The following is a 16,800-nucleotide window of genomic DNA, read 5'->3' as shown; positions in this document are numbered from 1 at the left end:
AGAGACACCACAGTCTAGGACAAGCACATTTGTTAAGATTTAATTGCAGAGGTTGCATAAGAGTTCAGTATCTTATTCTGTATCATCTAAAATATTAAAATAGTAAAATAGCAAATGCATTTTCACAGGTCAAACATTTAACGTGAGATCTAAACAAGAGCTTAGTTATTTTCATGAGAAACATCATTAGGTAGGCTAAGATAGAACTAATCATCTCATCTTTCATGAATGAAAGAAATTATATCTAAAACACACACAGAGGATTAGTTCTGCCCAAATTGCTCTTGATTTAGTATCGTACAAATGGCCAAATGCATCACAAGCAAACTTCTTCTGAAACAACATAAAAAACTAAATACAGTTATTTCAAATATAACAGTAATACTCAAGCATAAGAACAGAACTATCTAACAATACTGGGTTGTAACATTACCTTTTTTTGCAAGACTTTACAAGTTGCAAAGGCCCCGTAAGGAACCTGAAAACAATTAAAAAATAGTCCCATCAGACTTCACAAGATACTATATTTCTAAGCACTTCTACAGTATTCACCTGTAAAGTCTGAATAATTAACTTTAATGAAAATGCGCATGATACTTAAGATTTTTTGCCATCTGTTTTGGCCCAGGATGCCAGTGCTTGCTGGTTAGCTTCCATTTAAGCAGCTTGCAGTGGCTCTCCACAACATGACAGCGTGGCGCAGAGCGCAGAACAGACTGAGGCTTAGGCAGGAGTCCAGGTCCTGCATGACTTAATATTCAGTGTACAGATGACTCAAGAGTTCAGGCATATTTTCCCTTAGTCATCACATAAATGTATTCTATGGTTTTGTAACCTTGGCAAACACGCTGCAGTGGGCTAAGTGACAAAGGTGAGCAACATCAGGACTGAGTGTCTTCATGTGTGCTAGGCTCTGCAGGAGAGGGGCAACCAGAAAAGTGATATTCCAGCAAATTCTGCCAGTGCCAGCCAGGGCTGTGAGCACTGTCACCTGCTCTGCAGAATGGAACTGCTATTGGCTAAATCATTGCCTTGGCTCTAATTTCAGAGTTAATTTTAAGGCCAAACTCATGGCTTGCTTTATTTATTAAACTACAAAGGCTAAAAGAAACAGCAAGACAGCGTTTTAGGGTACCAATCCAAAAGAAGCAGCTTGGGATCCAACACCAGCTGCAGCTATGAATGGAGCTAATTCAGTACACGTGCTGTCTGCCACCCTTTTACCCAGACTGGCTTACAGACTGTCCCACACAGCTCACAAACCTACACACAAGATGCCATTGGCTTCTGATCTTGGAACAAAACATCCCAAAGACAGCAAAGCCATTTCATGCTGCACAGTAGACAGCTATACTCTCCTGGATGATCCCAAATCTCTCCTCAAAGAGCAATACAATAACCATTAGCTTGCTTGGCAAAGGCATCCTGTGACAAAAGGGTGTACAGGTACAAACGTTTTAGAAACACAGGACAATAAACAAAAATTGAGAGTCAAATAGCAATGGGCTTCTGCTTAACAGGATTGCCTAGCTGCCAGAATACAAAACTGTACCTCCACTGAAGGCCTGGCAATCTGTCACTAACCACTCACACTCCAGCAGCCAGCTCGTTTCTAATTTAGTTGGCTACAATAACAGAAGCCAAACTGGAAGTGAGATTTCCATCCTCAACTAGCAACCTGGAACCAGGGATTTGCACTTACAGAGAAAATAAGTGCAAGTGGCAGACTTCGTAGCTCTAACTTAGAAATAGTTAGCTTTTTGCAAAAAAAAGTCCCTTGTGACTAGCATAATTTGTCATACCAAAGAGGGTTTGAGACTGCTCTGCCCTTCCCATTTTGTCAAATGAAAAAGGATTCCCAACACAGAATTAGTGTGGAAACATCAAATAGGATAGGACAAAAAAGAGGAGGAAGCCCATGCCTGAAAGACAGAACTCAACACACATAGTAAGAAATGAAGCAGGCCCAAGGTCATTTCTGTCTCGAAGCTCGTAGACATAATACAAAATCTGATGTCTGGTAACAAGGAGTAGACTGAGAAATCAGACCTGTTAGCTAGTATCGGAAGTTGTAGAGAACATACCTCTGAAAGTTCACACTTAGATATGTCAAGAACATCATCGGCACCAGCCTCTTTTGCCTGGAAAGAGAAGATGTGTATCCAGAGAGTCAGAACATGCAGATAAATGGCTTCTTCCTGCATATTGACAGAACTACTCAACTGGCCCCTCCCTACAAAATGTAATTACAGTTCTCTGCTGCAAATATGCAACCTGATGAAACCACCAGGAGCAAAGGGGGTGCTGCTACAACTGCAGCAATCAAAAGCAACCAGGAAGCCAAACTGCAGGAAAAAAAAAACTCTTGGTGCTATGAATGAATTTCTGCATGAAGAACCAAATCACACCCTAATTCTGCAATTTTAACTGAAAGCACACAGAAAGGAAATGGTGGGTTCTCAAGCACCAGTGACGCACTCGCTACGAGCAACAGCGGTGCCCTCCTAGCCTGTGAAGAGCCTTTTGTGTCATTGGCGTGTCTCACCCCAATGATGGACCTTCCACACTGCATGGAGAAACAAAATAACCGCTGTTGCCTTCCTGCTTCCAGTAGACTTGCAGAGCCAACTTTGCTGTTTAAGAAGAAGCAAGGATTCACTGCTTCTGGACAAAAGTGGCTTTCCATGTTCTTATCAGACAGACCCAACGCAGCTGCTAACAGCAATGAAATTGGACAAATCTAGCTGTGAGCAGCATTACATCTCTGGAGTTATTCCTAGAACACAAGATGCTGTATGAGGCAATAAAACCTGCTTGTGGTAGTGCCTCCAGTAGGTTTTCAGAACTTGATATTCTGACCCAAGACTACGTTTGTGCAATACAGAACTCATCCTAGAATAGACAGTTGAAGTTATCCCTCTCCATTCCCACAGGAGCTGGACAGAAACCCTACAAACTGAATAAATACAGTAAAACTGTTTTAATTATTGGTATGTAACAGAGCTTTCCTTTCCAAACTACCTTACTGACATCCAACAGGAATAATTTTGTCGTTCCTAAAATAGAGCTGCCTCTGGGGTAGAACACAGCACTGGTCTGTGCAATGTTCCTATGGCAGAATAGGGATAATAATTCAAAAGAAGATTGCTTTAAACCTGTGGCTGCTGTCAGACAGGTAGTTCTGCTGACCTGACTGGCATGACAGCAACCTGCTGAGGATCCACCCCAGAGAATCCTGGCCAAATGCTAGTCCAGGAAAAAACTTTGTGTTTGTCTGTCTTTGAGACCTTACATTGAACTCATAACTTCTCTTACTAGATGTGGACCACATGTGGACCACTCCAAATTTCATGTATCAGCGGACAAATCTCTAGGGATTCAGAGACACCAGAAAACCAGGAAAGAGCAACAGAGAATGGAGACTTGTACCTTATCAGTAAGTACATCTGCAATCGTCCAGTTAGTGAACTCACTGATGACACCAACTGAAAACTGTCAGTATAACCAGAACTGTCTTTGAGCTGCGCTTCTCCCCAGCTGTGTCTAACAAGTTAGTCCTCTGAACGACAGGTAGAAATAATAATGAAAAGCAAAAGAGGGGCACAAGAAAAGCCAAGCATGGCGGGAAAGCAGATGGCACAGGCTCCTTGCTAGGAAAAGCAAACTGGGAGATCTGTCATGGTGAAGTGGCATGGAGGAGAAAGGATGAGGTCCTGGATGGTTACAAGGCATGCGGTGTGGTGGACGTTACATAGAACCACACGGGCAGAGAGGGAAAGAAGTAGCACAGTGGGAACATGTGGAGGGGAAGGCACGAGCAGACCAGGAAAGCAGGAACTCTCTGACATATGCTAGGAACACGACCTGCAGACCTGGTGGGATCAGTAATATGATTACTGGTAATGTGGGGGGCCTACCGACTCACCAGGACTAGGTGCAGAGAGCAGAAGAGACGTCGACATTGCTTACCAGGCACATTTGGTATTCAAGGCGCTTCCGAGCATCATCACTTGGTTTCTTCTTACGGAAGAAGAGTGGCATCTTTAGCTGTGACTACAGCTCCGTCTCAACGGCACAAACTATCAGCACAAATAAAGGCCGGTGGTTCCTGAAGCACGTGTTTGCAGGGAACCTGGACTACAGAACTGCGCTCTAGTAAGTGAAGAAAAAAAAAAAAAAAAGAGAGAAAATCACCACCCAGCAATTGTCCTTGTTTAGGCCTTTCTTTGGTCTGATCAAACAGGCAGAGCCATCACACCTCCACAGCAGAAGTGTTAACGTGAGTCACAAAAATAATAAGCAATTGCAAAATAATATAGAATAAAGCTAGGTTAGAAACGTGAACAATTCCTAATTGAGAGCAACGTGGCTGCCTTCACCTTCCAGGGCAGGTGAGACGAGGCAAGACCCTAACACAGACCAGAATACAGGCAGCTGTTGGAAGGGGACTTCACGACCACTGGCTACAGCAGGGCCCCCTCTGGCACATCACGCAGCTGGTTCCCTGGGGCTCCGAACAGACGCAGGAGTCAGGACACCCAAGCTAAGCTTGCTTTGCTTCTCAGCTCCACTGTAAGAGGCCAGGACATTAAACTTTAGGGCAGGGGTTATCCCGAGTTAACAAAACACTTCGTTCATTTGCTTTCTGCACAGAAGCAGTTGCACAGCAACACTTTTCCTATTTTAGTCACCCAGGGAGGTGAGGAGATGCTGCCTAAATACCTAACAACTTAATGTCACATTTTTAATAGGCTTATAAAGCAAAATTAATTTCCAATAGTCTAAGAGCTGCCTGTAAAGCCAAAATAACCTAACTTCAGAAAAACTCTGACTACACACCAGAGCCGATCGCTGTCTCCCAGACGTGCTGGGGTGAGCCATCTGCCTCCCCTGGACTCGCACGCATCACCCAGGCTGCGTGTCTCCAGCACCCCGCTGGGCTCCTCCTGCCCTTTGCAGCCCTACCCGTGACCAAATTGCCGCCCCTGGCCAGGGCTTACAGGGCAGTCAGATCTTCCCCAAAATGGGTCACCATGGGACTGAGAGCTGGAGAATGTTTTTCTGTTAACTCAGCCAGACTATATGCAAAGACGCGGGCTGATGCAAGTGTGAAGGAAAGAGAAATTGAACCAGGAGAGGAAAGAGCAGATTGCGGTAAGATGCCTCCTGAAATCACAACTGGGGGTGGATGAAGGGGTAACAGAAACCAGAGTCGATTCTGGAAAAAAGCTCTGACTCAGCAGGGGAGAAATAGGGAGTGTGCTGGCTGATTTTGAAGGAACAGCAGAAACATAAGGCTGGACAAAAAATGGGGAGACTGGGCAGAAACCAGCAATGCAGAAAGTTAGAGTTGGGAGTGCTGCTGGACAAGGGCTTCACAAAGAGCTGACACAGGTGGGACTGAATCCGGCTTGGGAGTAAGAGTGGGATAGGGCAGAGCAGAGCAGAACTGCAGCAGTGAGCCCAGAAGGGGGGAGCTACCGGCTGGGCAGGAAGCCCCGGGGTACGTGGGGATCAGCACTGCACGGCCGAGGCAGGAGCTACAGCTGCCAAAAGCCCAAGTCGAGACACACTCTACGAAACTTGCACTGAAAGGCTTTTTTTATTTTTTTTTAATAACTTTTTTAAACATCATTTTAAAATCAATACAATAGAGTCAATATTTCACCAATACATTCCCCAAATGTTCACCAGCAAATGGCACAGCTTCACAATGGAGCTGGTTTAGTGTTCACTAAAGCTCGTGTTACACATAAAAAAGATTGTTCTCTGCCAGCTCAGCAGCTACAAATTGGTCTCAAACTACACTGAAAAGCATGTAGCCACAGGATACAGAGCTGTTCCTCACACAAGGGGAGCCTTACCAAAAACTAAGAGTTTTACGTAGATAAATCCTTATTGTTAAAGCAAGATATAACTTTAGCCTACATGCCTTCAAGGAACTATCCACCATTTCATTCCAGAAACAAGGAGGCAAAGATCTGCCCTGTTTCACTGTACTGCTGTCATACCTGTCTACCACAACAAGCCAAGAGATGCAGCAGAAGGTGGCAAAAAATTACTTCAGCGTGCTAGAATCAGACTCCAGCAGTTTCACGATTCTTTCCCTGACATCCCACTTTGCTACCTTCTTAATAAGCTTGGACTACTGAAATGCCCAAATTAGGAGCTGGACTCGATGACCCTTGCGGGTCCCTTCCAATGCTACGATTCTGTGGAACGCTCACTGGGGCCCACTCGCCTCTCCCACTGTCTCACCATGAAGTCAACAGGCTCACCAGTCAAGGCAAGCCAGAAGGGATGGGTAAGAGCAAAAAATCAGAAGATTAAGCAAGAAAGGAAGATAACTGTCAGGAGATGCAGTTAGGAAATCCAGGAATGCAATCAAGAGCCACAAACAAAGGTCCGACATCACAGACGGAAACAAAAGAAGGAAATTTAAAGATGAGAAACCAGGACAAGGGTACATGCAGCAAGGTAACAATAACATTGCTGAAGAACACTTTGCTGAGGACTTATACATCTCTTTGACCCTTCTTACCTTTCTCTGTTACAGCTAGGTATCTTTTATTAATCCTACAGACCGTGGAAAATCACTATTTAATTTTCACCCAAGAAAACGCAAAGAGATGAAGGCTGAAGGATACATAGTCCAACAGGGAAAGAACCGCTTTGGGCAGAAGAGGAAGGATCAGAGACTTATTAGATGGATTAAACGTCAAAACTTGCTTCAATGAAAAGACACATCAAATCTGCAGGCAGCAAAGCTGTTCCTCCCTGTGACACTGGCCCTGCAGACCGGTGAGACAGGCACTTGTCAGTCAATGAAGAGAAGCTGGCATGCGACTACAACTTATGCACTGCAGTTTTATTTATTTTAGTCATGGAAAGAAAACTACCCACAGGTGCCTGGACAGCACCCACCCTGCAGCAGGCGAGCATCCGCGAACTGCAGCCCTAAGGCCGCCAGCAGCCGGGCTCTGCAGGCACAGCTCTGCCTAGGCACAGGCAGGAGACAGGGCTGGGGAATGCCCACCGTGCGTTTTACAGCCCGCAGCTGCTTGGACGTCGAGAGCAAAACGACAACAAAATTGTAATTTTTTTTTAAAAAAAGCAACCGAATAGCAGCACGGCTCTACGAAAAGGTCCAATCCAAACCCTGACTTTTAAAGCGCTCCGGGCCCCACAGAGGCGGCATGGCGCTGTGCCACAGCGGGGGCCGGCAGGCAGCTGAAGGCACGCAGGCTGCGTCCTCCGGGGGCAGAACCGCCGGGGCTGTGCGGGGCCGCCTGCCCCAGCTCCGGGCACCCTCCGTGCCTCCGCCCGCTGCCCCTGCATCCTTCGTCCTCCTCCTCCTTCATCCTCCTCTCCTCAGCGCCGGCCCCAAGCCGCGGACAGCAGCAGCAGCGGGCAGCAGCCGCCCCTCAGGCACCCCATCCCCACCCTGAGAGGTGTCCCTCACCCGCCGCCGAGACCCGGGGGACCGACGACCCCGCGCCCCCCGGCCCGGCCCCGCTCACCGCTCCCCTCCGCCATGACGCGCCCCGCCCCGCCCCGCCCCGCCTCCCCCGCCATGACGCCCCTCCCACCGCCCACCCCCGCCATGGCACCGCCCCCGCCGCCATGTTGCGGGCGGGCGGCGCCTCTCGCGAGAGCCCGGCGGGTATATCCACCGCCCCCGCGCCTCCCGCCGCCTTTCTGCCGCTGCTGCCCCGTCAGGATCCGGCTCCATCCGCCGCCATCCTCGCCCCGGCGCCGCCGCCATGCCGCCCAAGTTCGACCCCACGGAGGTGAAAGTCGGTACGTGCCGGGCCGGGGGGCGGCGGGCGGGGGGGAGGAGGCGCGGCCCGGTCTGACGAGGCGTTGCTGTGCCCGCAGTGTACCTGCGCTGCACCGGCGGGGAGGTCGGCGCCACCTCCGCTCTGGCCCCCAAGATCGGACCCCTCGGGCTGGTACGTGACGGGGACAGGGGGACGGGGGGGATCGGGGGGCTGTGAGGCGCGGGGAGCTGCGGGCATGGCGGCTGGGTGAGGTGCGGTGCTCCCCGCCGCTATCCAAGCTTTATTTTTGTGTCCCTAACGTCTCCGTTCTTCGCAGTCCCCCAAAAAAGTCGGCGATGACATTGCCAAGGCCACGGGCGACTGGAAGGGGCTGAGGATCACGGTGAAGCTCACCATCCAGAACAGGCAAGCTCAGGTACTCGATGCCACGAGGGATGGCTTCGTGGTGCAAGCGCTGAGCAGGAAGGAGCTCTGCTTGCCCGAACCACAAGCGTAAATCCCGGCAGGGTCGACTCAGCCCTTCATCCTTCCGAGGTAGATAAAATGAGTTCCACATGGCGAGCTGTGTGGGGGTCTTCTGGGGAAGACCTTGGCAGAAATGCAGCTGTCTGATCCTTCTGAGTGCTCCTGGCCTTAGTGACGCAGCAGTTCTGTATGCATATAAAGCATTTGACCTAGAAAAACGTGTCAAGCAGCACAGAAATAATAATAAAAAAAATCCTGAACTCATCCTGCAGCCACCCGCCACTATACCTGTCTTGAATTCAGTGGCTGGTATATTCCAGTGGTGAGCTGAGAGGAAGCCCCAGCCCAGGAAGCAGTTCTCTTCTGGTTGTGGAGAGGCCTGTGCCGAACGGCTGGGAACAAGCCTCTGCTTCACGGGAGGAGGCCACGTGCTGGCTGGTACACCCGGCTGCGTGCTAACCACTGAGCTAACTGAAATGCAGTGCTCTGGGCAGCTAGCTCTTCAGACACTGACTGCTAGGTCAAGTATTTGCGTTATTTACCTACTGAGATAAGGGGAAAAAAGAATTAATCTCTTTTCATTCAGATAGAAGTTGTTCCTTCTGCCTCTGCCTTGATTATCAAAGCTCTGAAGGAGCCTCCCCGTGACAGGAAGAAGCAGAAAAACAGTAAGTTTTCTTCTGGTTTTAGTTCTGAATGTCATTTGGTGCTAAGAGGGAGCATATACCTGCCTCTAGATTGTTTGGCATAAACTGGCCGACAAGTGCCAGGGAACTATCTTGGGCAGCAGGGTACACTTGTGTACAGTCAAGTTTGTATACCTTCAAGACAACTAGAATAGCCACCCGCCACTGTACCTGCCTTGTAATGCAGTGATAGTACAGTCCAGAGGTGAGCTGATAGTAAATGCCAACCTAGGAAACAGAGTTATTCTTGTGGGTAACTTTGTGCCGAAGGCTGGGAACAGGAGTGTTTATGGCAGTGCCACTGTACCTAGTAACCTCTGGTCTCTGTGTGTCTGAGTGCTGGAATGGTGCTTCTCTAACAGTGTGGGGAGCTGGAAGTGTGCTGTGCTTCAGTGAGCTTACTGTGCCATTGCTTTGCTTCACAGTAAAGCACAGTGGCAGTGTCAGCTTCGATGAGATAGTGAACATTGCTCGGCAGATGAGGCACAGATCCCTGGCTCGAGAGCTGTCAGGTAAGTGCTGGTCTTAGGGGTTTGTACTGAGTCCTGCTGCTTGATCTGAGTGTCTCAGGCTCTGGTTTGATTCCTGGGATGGCCCCGTGGCTCTGGTGTTAAAGCTCCTTGTACACATTGTTTGCTCTGACACTGAACTGTCGGCTCTAGCACATGAACAGCCTCACAGCCAACCTCCTACCTCCTGATGGAGGCAGTGCAGGGTATGGGTGTGTGTCAGGACTCACCTCAGCATTCCTGACCTGGCTACAGCACCTGCTCTCATCACTGTATGAGGCTGAGTAGTAGGCAGCAACCAGCTGGGCGCCAAGCTTGCTTGTAACAGACATAAAGGGCTTTTCTGGATGCTTCTGGAAATGAGCACACCAGAACTGGCTTCAGCTGCCTGCTGTCCCGTTCTGAACCCTGTGGCTGCAGACCTCCAAGGGAAGGAGTGTGAGACAGCTGAGGGTGTTAGAATTGAGTTCTCTACTGTTTTTTTTTTTTCCTGTGTTTTAAAGCACTGATGAGCTTTCTTCTAACTACAGGGACAATTAAGGAGATTCTTGGAACTGCCCAGTCTGTGGGCTGTAGCATTGATGGCAGGCACCCACATGATGTTATTGATGACATCAATAACGGGGTGATTGAGTGCCCAGCTGTAAGTATCCATCTCTAGCTGAAACTGCTGTATTAATTTATTTACTAAAGGGCTCTTTACTAATGAGCTGTATTTGCTTTTCTCAACAGAGCTAAGAGTGCAGAAAAGTTGCCGAATGAAGGTTCCTTAAGGTTTTTTTGTGACACCTTAAATGCTTAATAAAACACCAAGCTGTCTGTAAACAGTGTGACTGGCTTAATTTGTCCTTGTCCCATGCTGTGCGTAGCGGGTCTGGGCCAGGGTCTGCCTGCCCTGTGCGGAGGTACCAAGGTGACGGTTCTTGCACAAACTGGAAGCTGTAGGGTGCTCATTTCCGAGATCATTTCCTTGCAGCAACACAGAGCTTACAGAAGTAGAGTTGCCTTGAGCAAACATTCCCATGTGGTGTAGAGGGCAAACACTGCTAACTTGTCCCGTGTGAAGTGTGAGCTCTTGCAGTGCCAGATGCATGGCTCCAGCAGCTACAGGTAGTGCCCTTCATCAGGGTAAGCGGGGTTGTAACGGGGCCCTCTTCCCCTGAGCCAGCACAGCCGGGTGTGCTGCTGTGCCTAAGGCTGCCTGTCCACATAACTGAGTTAAGAGTAGCTGTGTGCGCTTGTGGGATGAAAATGCTCTGTCCCTGTTAGAAATAAAATCCTACATGTGGCTGGATGTCCGGGCCTGTCCTTGTTAAGTCCATAGCTCCTTGCTCAGCATTTGTGCCTGATGGTGTGGAGCGTGGCCTGGCATTTAGCCAACACTAGGAACATCTGGCTTAGGTGAATTTGTGAGTTTTTCTGTTGCAGACAGATGGGATCCTTTGCTCAGCTTTTTCTTCTGCCTTGGAGCAGAGGCAGGATTTTTTTGGTGACCAGGACAAGTACACGATAGAATGACATGAACTTTTATGCATTCCTCACCATAGAAGAGGAGCAAGCCCTTTGATTAGGAGTGGAATCCTGTGGTTCTCTCCATTTCAAAGAGTTGTAAAAGGGCCGGTTTCGTGTCTCTTGGGTCTCCTGACTCCCTGAATGGTGATGCTGGGGGAGCTGGGTAAGCAAGCTCGGTAGCCCCTCTCTACATCATATGCTCCAGGTCCTGGTGTCTCTGAAAGAAAAATAAGCAGTTTGTGTTGGTATTTCCCTTTGTATGAGTGTTCTGTAAATCCAGTTTACTGCCTGCCAAGGAACAACCTGAAACCTGGCTGAAAACCGGGGGTGGAGGAGAGGTATGCTGTAAAACCTGAGGGAAGTGAAAGGTTTAGCCTTGCTTATTCAAAATGACATGTACTTTTTGGCAAAACTAAGGAGGAAGGCCTTGCAAACACCCCCCGGGGGGGCTGATCCAAACCACCCCATCTGATGAGGTGTTAAGAACCTCTTCGAAGCTCAGCTATAATGTAATTTAACCACGGTTTTCTGGAGAGGTTCCTGTGTTTCAGGCTTGATGCTAGAAGTCATTGTACTTTGCAGAATTTGATACTTGGCTCTCACACCTGAAAACTGCAGAGCTGTTACTGTGGTACTGCTGGAGGGTGTGGGTGAAACCAAAATTCTCCAAAGATGCTGGGGAAGCCTTGTTCTGTTTCCAGCAAAGGATGGTTTTCCTTTGGAGTGGCACAGCATGAGGGATGATGCATGATCTTTCAGGCTGTAGAAAGCTCTTTTAGAAGTGAAGTGAATTCATCCTGGTAACAAAGCTTTAGCTGACTCTGGGGTATTATGACTGCACTTCACTTCAGCCCTAACAGCATCCTGGGGGGCCGGGGGGGAGTCCTGTTAATTTAGATCCGTTTTTCTGGAGAGAAAGGGAATCAAATTCTTCCCAGAGTGCTGAGCTGGAAGGGCCTTGTTCTCAGAAAAGTGTTCTGGAAGGTACATTTCCCTCCTCCACAAAGCAGTGTTGGTACTTGATCAGCTTTTCTCTTGCCACTGGCTTTTCACTTCTGCAAATAACTCTTAAGTTATAGAGCGCTTAAAGCCCAAGAAGAAAACTTTCTGGCTGGAGCTCTACTATGGCAAGCAGAGCTGTATGAAGCGTGTTTTGTGGTGACTGTGGGAGGGGATGACTTCTTGGGGTGTCTGGGAGCGAGCGTGGTGTATGTACTGGCTGGGCTGCTAAAAAGCATCGAATGACATCTCGAGCACCAGGAGCTGCCCAAGTCCCTTGGGAGCAGCCAGTGCTGCAGGAGGGAGAAATCGGCTGCACCAGGGAAGTGGCTGCAGCTGCATCACGCACCAGGTGCTGAGACCTGGAGCCTCTGAAAAAGGGAGGAAAACTTAAGAAACTGAAGCCTCCAAACGAATCCCAGCCCAAACCGGATGGGAGAAGGTGTGTGGTGGCAGCTAGCTTAGACTTCTGGGAAGCTCCTGTGCTGCGTGCACTGAGCCACTGCTGTTGTAATGCTTGTTTCTGAACTATGTGCAAGCACCGTGTTACCTTCCAGTATAGGAAACATTGCACAATTCCTAAGCAGCTGTAGTTTAAGGCTACTTGGGTGCAGAGCAACTGTGAGCTGATTTGGAGAAACTAAACCTTTGTGTTTGCTCTGGTTTAAATGCAGCTTCTTGGCCACGCTGCCTCTTGGCATGCAGCAGTCATGCCCTAGGAATGCATCTCGTGCTGCTTGTGCAGCATAAAATGTTAGCATATGTACATAATAGCATATATACATAAATAACAGTATGTTAGCAGTGGGATCTTCAGAAATCACGTTTGTGCATAATTCAACAACAAACTAACTGCTACTTCGACAAGACCTCTTATCTGCTCTGCTTCTGTGTTAAAGCACCTGGTAGCAAAGCAGGTAAAGCTTCACAAAGTGGACCCTGAGAAAGGAGGAGTCTGCCTGCCTGTCCTTGCAAGATCCAGAATGCCAGGTCAGCATCAAGGCCAGCCAAAAGAAACTGCTAATCATGTCCATTTTCCACCATAGTTCTGCTGCCTGAAATGTTTAATGGAGCAACAGCTCTGTAATTTTACATTGAGCTCGTGGGCAGAAGTGGGATGGGGAGCAGCAACAAGGGAGGTGCCAGGATCTTTGGAGACAGGCTGGGCTGGCAGTTTAGCAGAGGGGAGGCGGTTGCTGGAGGGAGGATGTGCGGGTGGAGGAATCTGGGCTGACCGACGTATTTACGGTTCCTGAGAAGATCCAGCTTTGTCCGCTGTTCCCTGATGAAATGCGGGTACATCGCTCCAGCGACTTGGGGGCTGCAGATATTGCAGACAGGCTGTAGCGAAATGGGGAAAGACATGACAAAAATAAATAAATAAAATAACTTCTGTCAAGTCAAACACTCATGGCAGGTATCAACTTAAACTGCACATCCCAACCCGTGGCTGTCAGCGTGCAGGATTTTTTGCAGCCTCTTCAGCTGACAGAAGCAGAAAGCAGGAGAGCTTGTGCCTTTGCTCTTTCTTCTGCTCCTTCTCCAGCTGGTTGTAGGGCCTTTTTCTGAGGCAACCAGGGAGTAAAGTAGAAACAAGGCTGAAAACCCAGACACTCGCTATCTTTAATTTCTTGGCTTGGGGATTCCAAGCAAGGAGCACAGCCTTGGTGCTCTCTGAAGTGAGGTGTGATTCCTCATGGTCTGTAACCCTGCGTGTTCCCCGCCTCTCTAGGGACACAGCTTCCAAAAAATCTCAGTTAGGTATGAGGAAAAAAAATCTCTGAGTGGCTGCAGACTGCACTGGGGATGTGGTGGGGTCTCCGTCCTTGGTGATGTGGGGAGCTCAGCTGGGCACGCGCTGGGCAGGCTGGCTGCACGCTCAGCAGACGGCTGGGTCCCTTCCAGCCGCAGCTTGCAGCAGTTCCATGACAAAGCTGCACAAACACATTGCTGGAGAGGAGGACAGCCTGGCAGAGGACTGCAGCACCCCTTTCAGGAGCAATTTTAGTTTAAACAGGTTTGAAATGTTTGCTGATCCTGGTGTTAGTGGAGCTGCCACTGGTGTGAAGCTTGAGAGCTTCAGGAGTGCCCTGGCCTGTCCAGTGTCGCAGCGCACACACTGCTGGCTTTCCCTCAGTTGACAGTCCTGGAAATGATTGGAAAAAGGACTTTTTTGCTGAAGGGAAATTCTCTTGGGGGCAGGATGTGTAACCTTTCCCATGCTACCTTAGGGCACGTGCTCTGGTAGAAGCCACGCAGCACTTGGAAGCAGGGCACTACCCTGCCAATAATTCATCTTTTCCCAACCCAGGCTTCTTAGAAAGGAGGCAAAGGGTTTGTTAAAGATAGTAACAACCTACATTAGCTCCATATTTTAAATCCATTTTCCCAATAACTGGGTCTGTGCTCTGACGCCAGGGTCTCTTCCCACTGTAGTGATCTGCACCTTCACAAGAAAAGAGGGAAAGGGACGTTGAGAAGCCCTGAGCCCTTCCCAGGAGACCTTCACTATGGTGGCACAAGAGCTTTGAGCAGTTTAAGGAGAATTGAGTGTTATTTCCCTGAGATAAAATGGGCCCTGAAGAGCCAAATCTTTGGAATTCACATCTTCCTGCTTTGTAAAATGTTAGGATGGAAAATCTGAATTTCGTTACGTCTCAGTGTGGGGTGCTGAAGCCCTGTGGGGCAGCTTCTGCCTGTGGCATGTGCCGTACCAGTGTGCACGGTGAAAGTGAGAGCTCATTACTGTGGGCATGGGGGCGGAGGGGGGCCGCATCCAGGATCGCCTGTGGGGAGGACGGGAGCCATGGGCCTGTGCACAGGGGGGTGCGGGTCCCATCCGAGCAGCACGGCGGTGTCCTGGTGGCTCTCCCTTTTCCAAACCAGGAGGTGGTCTCCATCCATCACCTCCTGCCACATCTCCTGGGGCCTTGGGGTCACTGTGTCCTTCTGCCATGTCCCTGAGGGCAAGGAACTGTGCCAATGGGGTGATGTGGGAAGTGTCAAAAGGGGCAAAAAGAGCCTCAACGAGAAAGTGAGCTTTTTCCAGCACGAAGGAAAGGAGGAGCCTGCTTTTCAAGGAGCTGCAGACAGAACCCTGGATGGAAATGGGGCTTGGGCAGCTCGTGCCCACAGCTCACCTCTGAGCAGAGCAGCACCCCGCGCTTCACTGAGGGCTCAGGCAGGCTGGCATCCGCGCAGAAGATAAATGCAAGCACTACTGACAGCAAACCTCCAAAATGGAGCTAGTCCTACCAGCCCTGTGGGTATTTTGGGGGGAGAGGAAGCCACATAGCATCCCCCATGCTGAAGTCATGAACCCAACTGCTGTAACCCCCTCTCATGCACCCAAAATTACTCACAGAGCTGGGCATGAAACGTCGGCTGCCACTCACTCCTGCAGTAGCTGGCCAAGTATCTGATCATTTGCTGGTGGCTCTCCATCGCGGGGCTGCCCGTGGGGAGCCCTTCGCCTGTGGGCGACCTCACAGCCGTGTTCTGTGAGGGCTGCGCTCCCCCAGCTCTCCTGATGCTGCTTGGGTGCTGCAGCCCCCACACGGGGCCCCTCGTCTCATTACCCACCCCCTGGCAAACCTCAGAGAAATTGTCATCACCAGCACCGCTCTGATCTCCCGGCACGACCTCTTCTCCCCTTCTGGTGAATGAGAACCCACGTGACCATCAGCAGCATGGTCACAATCATCAAAACTCACAATCATCAGTAATGAAGTCACCCCCCGATAAACCAACCGGTGTGTTCATTAATTCACTGCACGTGTTCTTTTCCTTTCTAGCTAACAGAGTACTTCATCGTGGATTTTACTAACTTTTCTCCCTTACAGATTCTTTAAAAAGCAAAATATTCTTTTTACCGTGCATTTTGCTTCAAATCCAATGTCCTGCTTGGCTCTCTCATTAACCACAAAGACTTTGGCACGTCGTACTTTGAAGGTTCGTGTGTCCGGTTAGCCGTCACGACGAAGGCGGTCGAGGTGGTCCCAACCGAGGGGCTGCAGTCAGGTTCTCCCAGCATCTCGTGGGCCAAGCAGCTAGTGACGGACTGCTCCATGCACCTTTGTCTGTCTGATTTCTTGGGTCCATCCTCACCGTCTCGAGGCATCTGTGGGACCGCTCCACCACAGGAACGAAGGACTCATTTTTTTTCCCCAAGACTTGCCTTTAGATGTAACGTTTGTCTCCCGGGGACGGTCGGGTCACCGGCCGCAGCCTTGCTCGTGTGCTCAGGGCACGGCGGTCCCGTCCTGCCCGAAGGCGACCGCATGGCAGACGGCCCGTCCCCGCCTGCTTCACGCGTTTATTTGCGTTTTGACCCAGCATTTTGGGGGGCAGGCACCCTGCAGCGGCTTCCCTCAGCTTGTGAAACCGGGACCGGGCTTTCGGCCCTGGCCAGCGTCCCTGCGGCCGGGTGCGGGTGGCGGCGGGGGCAGCGCGGCCACGGCGGGCTGGGGCCGCGGCGGCGCCGAGGCCTGGGCGCTGCCGGGAGCCGGGCGGCCGAGGAGCCCCGAGGCGAGGGGAGGTGGCCCCGGGAGCCCCCGCGGTGAGGAGAAGTTCCCCCGGGAGCCCCCCGAAACGAGGGGAGATGGCCCTGGGAGATGCCCTGCGGGCGGTGAGCGCGCTCCAGCACGGGGCTGTGGTGGTTTGGGTTTATTTTGGGGGTGTTTCGGGGTTATTTATTTATTTTTAACATCAGGCAACGGCCCCGGGTGGCCGCCTGTCAGAGGCGGGCAGCAGCCGCCGCCCCCTCGGCGCGCGGCCCCTTTAAGGCCCCCCCCGCCCCGCGCTCTCGCCCCTGTTGGCGGCACAAAGCTTCCCGCGAACGTGACGTCA

The 16,800-nt window shown here is 50.3% G+C and overlaps 3 protein-coding genes and 2 non-coding genes across 9 annotated transcripts in view; 3 read left to right on the top strand and 2 right to left on the bottom strand.

Moving 5' to 3' along the window:
- The window catches only part of LRSAM1 (leucine rich repeat and sterile alpha motif containing 1), a 31,953-nt gene extending 24,385 nt beyond the window's left edge, over window positions 1-7,568 (bottom strand). For 3 of the 5 annotated variants that reach the window (XR_010826015.1, XM_048054481.2, XM_066980526.1), the window contains exons 1-4: window positions 7,521-7,568; window positions 3,970-4,152; window positions 2,085-2,141; window positions 434-478 (exon numbers count right to left, since the gene is read on the bottom strand). Coding sequence is in view for 4 of the 5 variants with exons in the window: in XM_048054481.2 (XP_047910438.2) it covers window positions 434-478; window positions 2,085-2,141; window positions 3,970-4,041 (174 nt within the window). In the remaining variant the exon portion in view is untranslated. Of the gene's footprint in view, window positions 1-433; window positions 479-2,084; window positions 2,142-3,969; window positions 4,153-6,541; window positions 7,438-7,462 lie in introns of those variants that run through there. The other 2 variants (XM_048054487.2, XM_048054475.2) reach the window with 2 other exon arrangements.
- Window positions 7,569-7,641: 73 nt separating this feature from the next.
- On the top strand, window positions 7,642-10,266 carry RPL12 (ribosomal protein L12). Its single transcript, XM_066980543.1, has 7 exons — window positions 7,642-7,800; window positions 7,879-7,952; window positions 8,098-8,196; window positions 8,833-8,914; window positions 9,358-9,444; window positions 9,972-10,084; window positions 10,174-10,266. The coding sequence occupies exons 1-7, from the start codon at window positions 7,764-7,766 to the stop codon at window positions 10,177-10,179; spliced, it is 498 nt and encodes a 165-aa protein (XP_066836644.1). The 5' UTR covers window positions 7,642-7,763; the 3' UTR covers window positions 10,180-10,266.
- On the bottom strand, window positions 7,969-15,745 carry STPG3 (sperm-tail PG-rich repeat containing 3). The gene is made up of 4 exons (XM_013182953.3): window positions 15,315-15,745; window positions 14,313-14,398; window positions 13,188-13,293; window positions 7,969-11,170 (listed from the first exon to the last, which is right to left on the bottom strand). The coding sequence occupies exons 1-4, from the start codon at window positions 15,394-15,396 to the stop codon at window positions 11,040-11,042; spliced, it is 405 nt and encodes a 134-aa protein (XP_013038407.3). The 5' UTR covers window positions 15,397-15,745; the 3' UTR covers window positions 7,969-11,039.
- Window positions 8,522-8,650, top strand: LOC125181932 (small nucleolar RNA SNORA65). The gene has a single exon (XR_007160607.1). It is a non-coding gene; the product is annotated as a small nucleolar RNA SNORA65 (small nucleolar RNA).
- LOC125181931 (small nucleolar RNA SNORA65) lies at window positions 9,091-9,215 on the top strand. Its single transcript, XR_007160606.1, has one exon. It is a non-coding gene; the product is annotated as a small nucleolar RNA SNORA65 (small nucleolar RNA).
- Window positions 15,746-16,800: the final 1,055 nt, after the last annotated feature.

The sequence above is a fragment of the Anser cygnoides genome, chromosome 20 (genome assembly GCF_040182565.1).
Source record: "Anser cygnoides isolate HZ-2024a breed goose chromosome 20, Taihu_goose_T2T_genome, whole genome shotgun sequence".
Classification (NCBI taxonomy): domain Eukaryota; kingdom Metazoa; phylum Chordata; class Aves; order Anseriformes; family Anatidae; genus Anser; species Anser cygnoides.
This window is presented reverse-complemented; position numbering and strand designations above follow the sequence as displayed.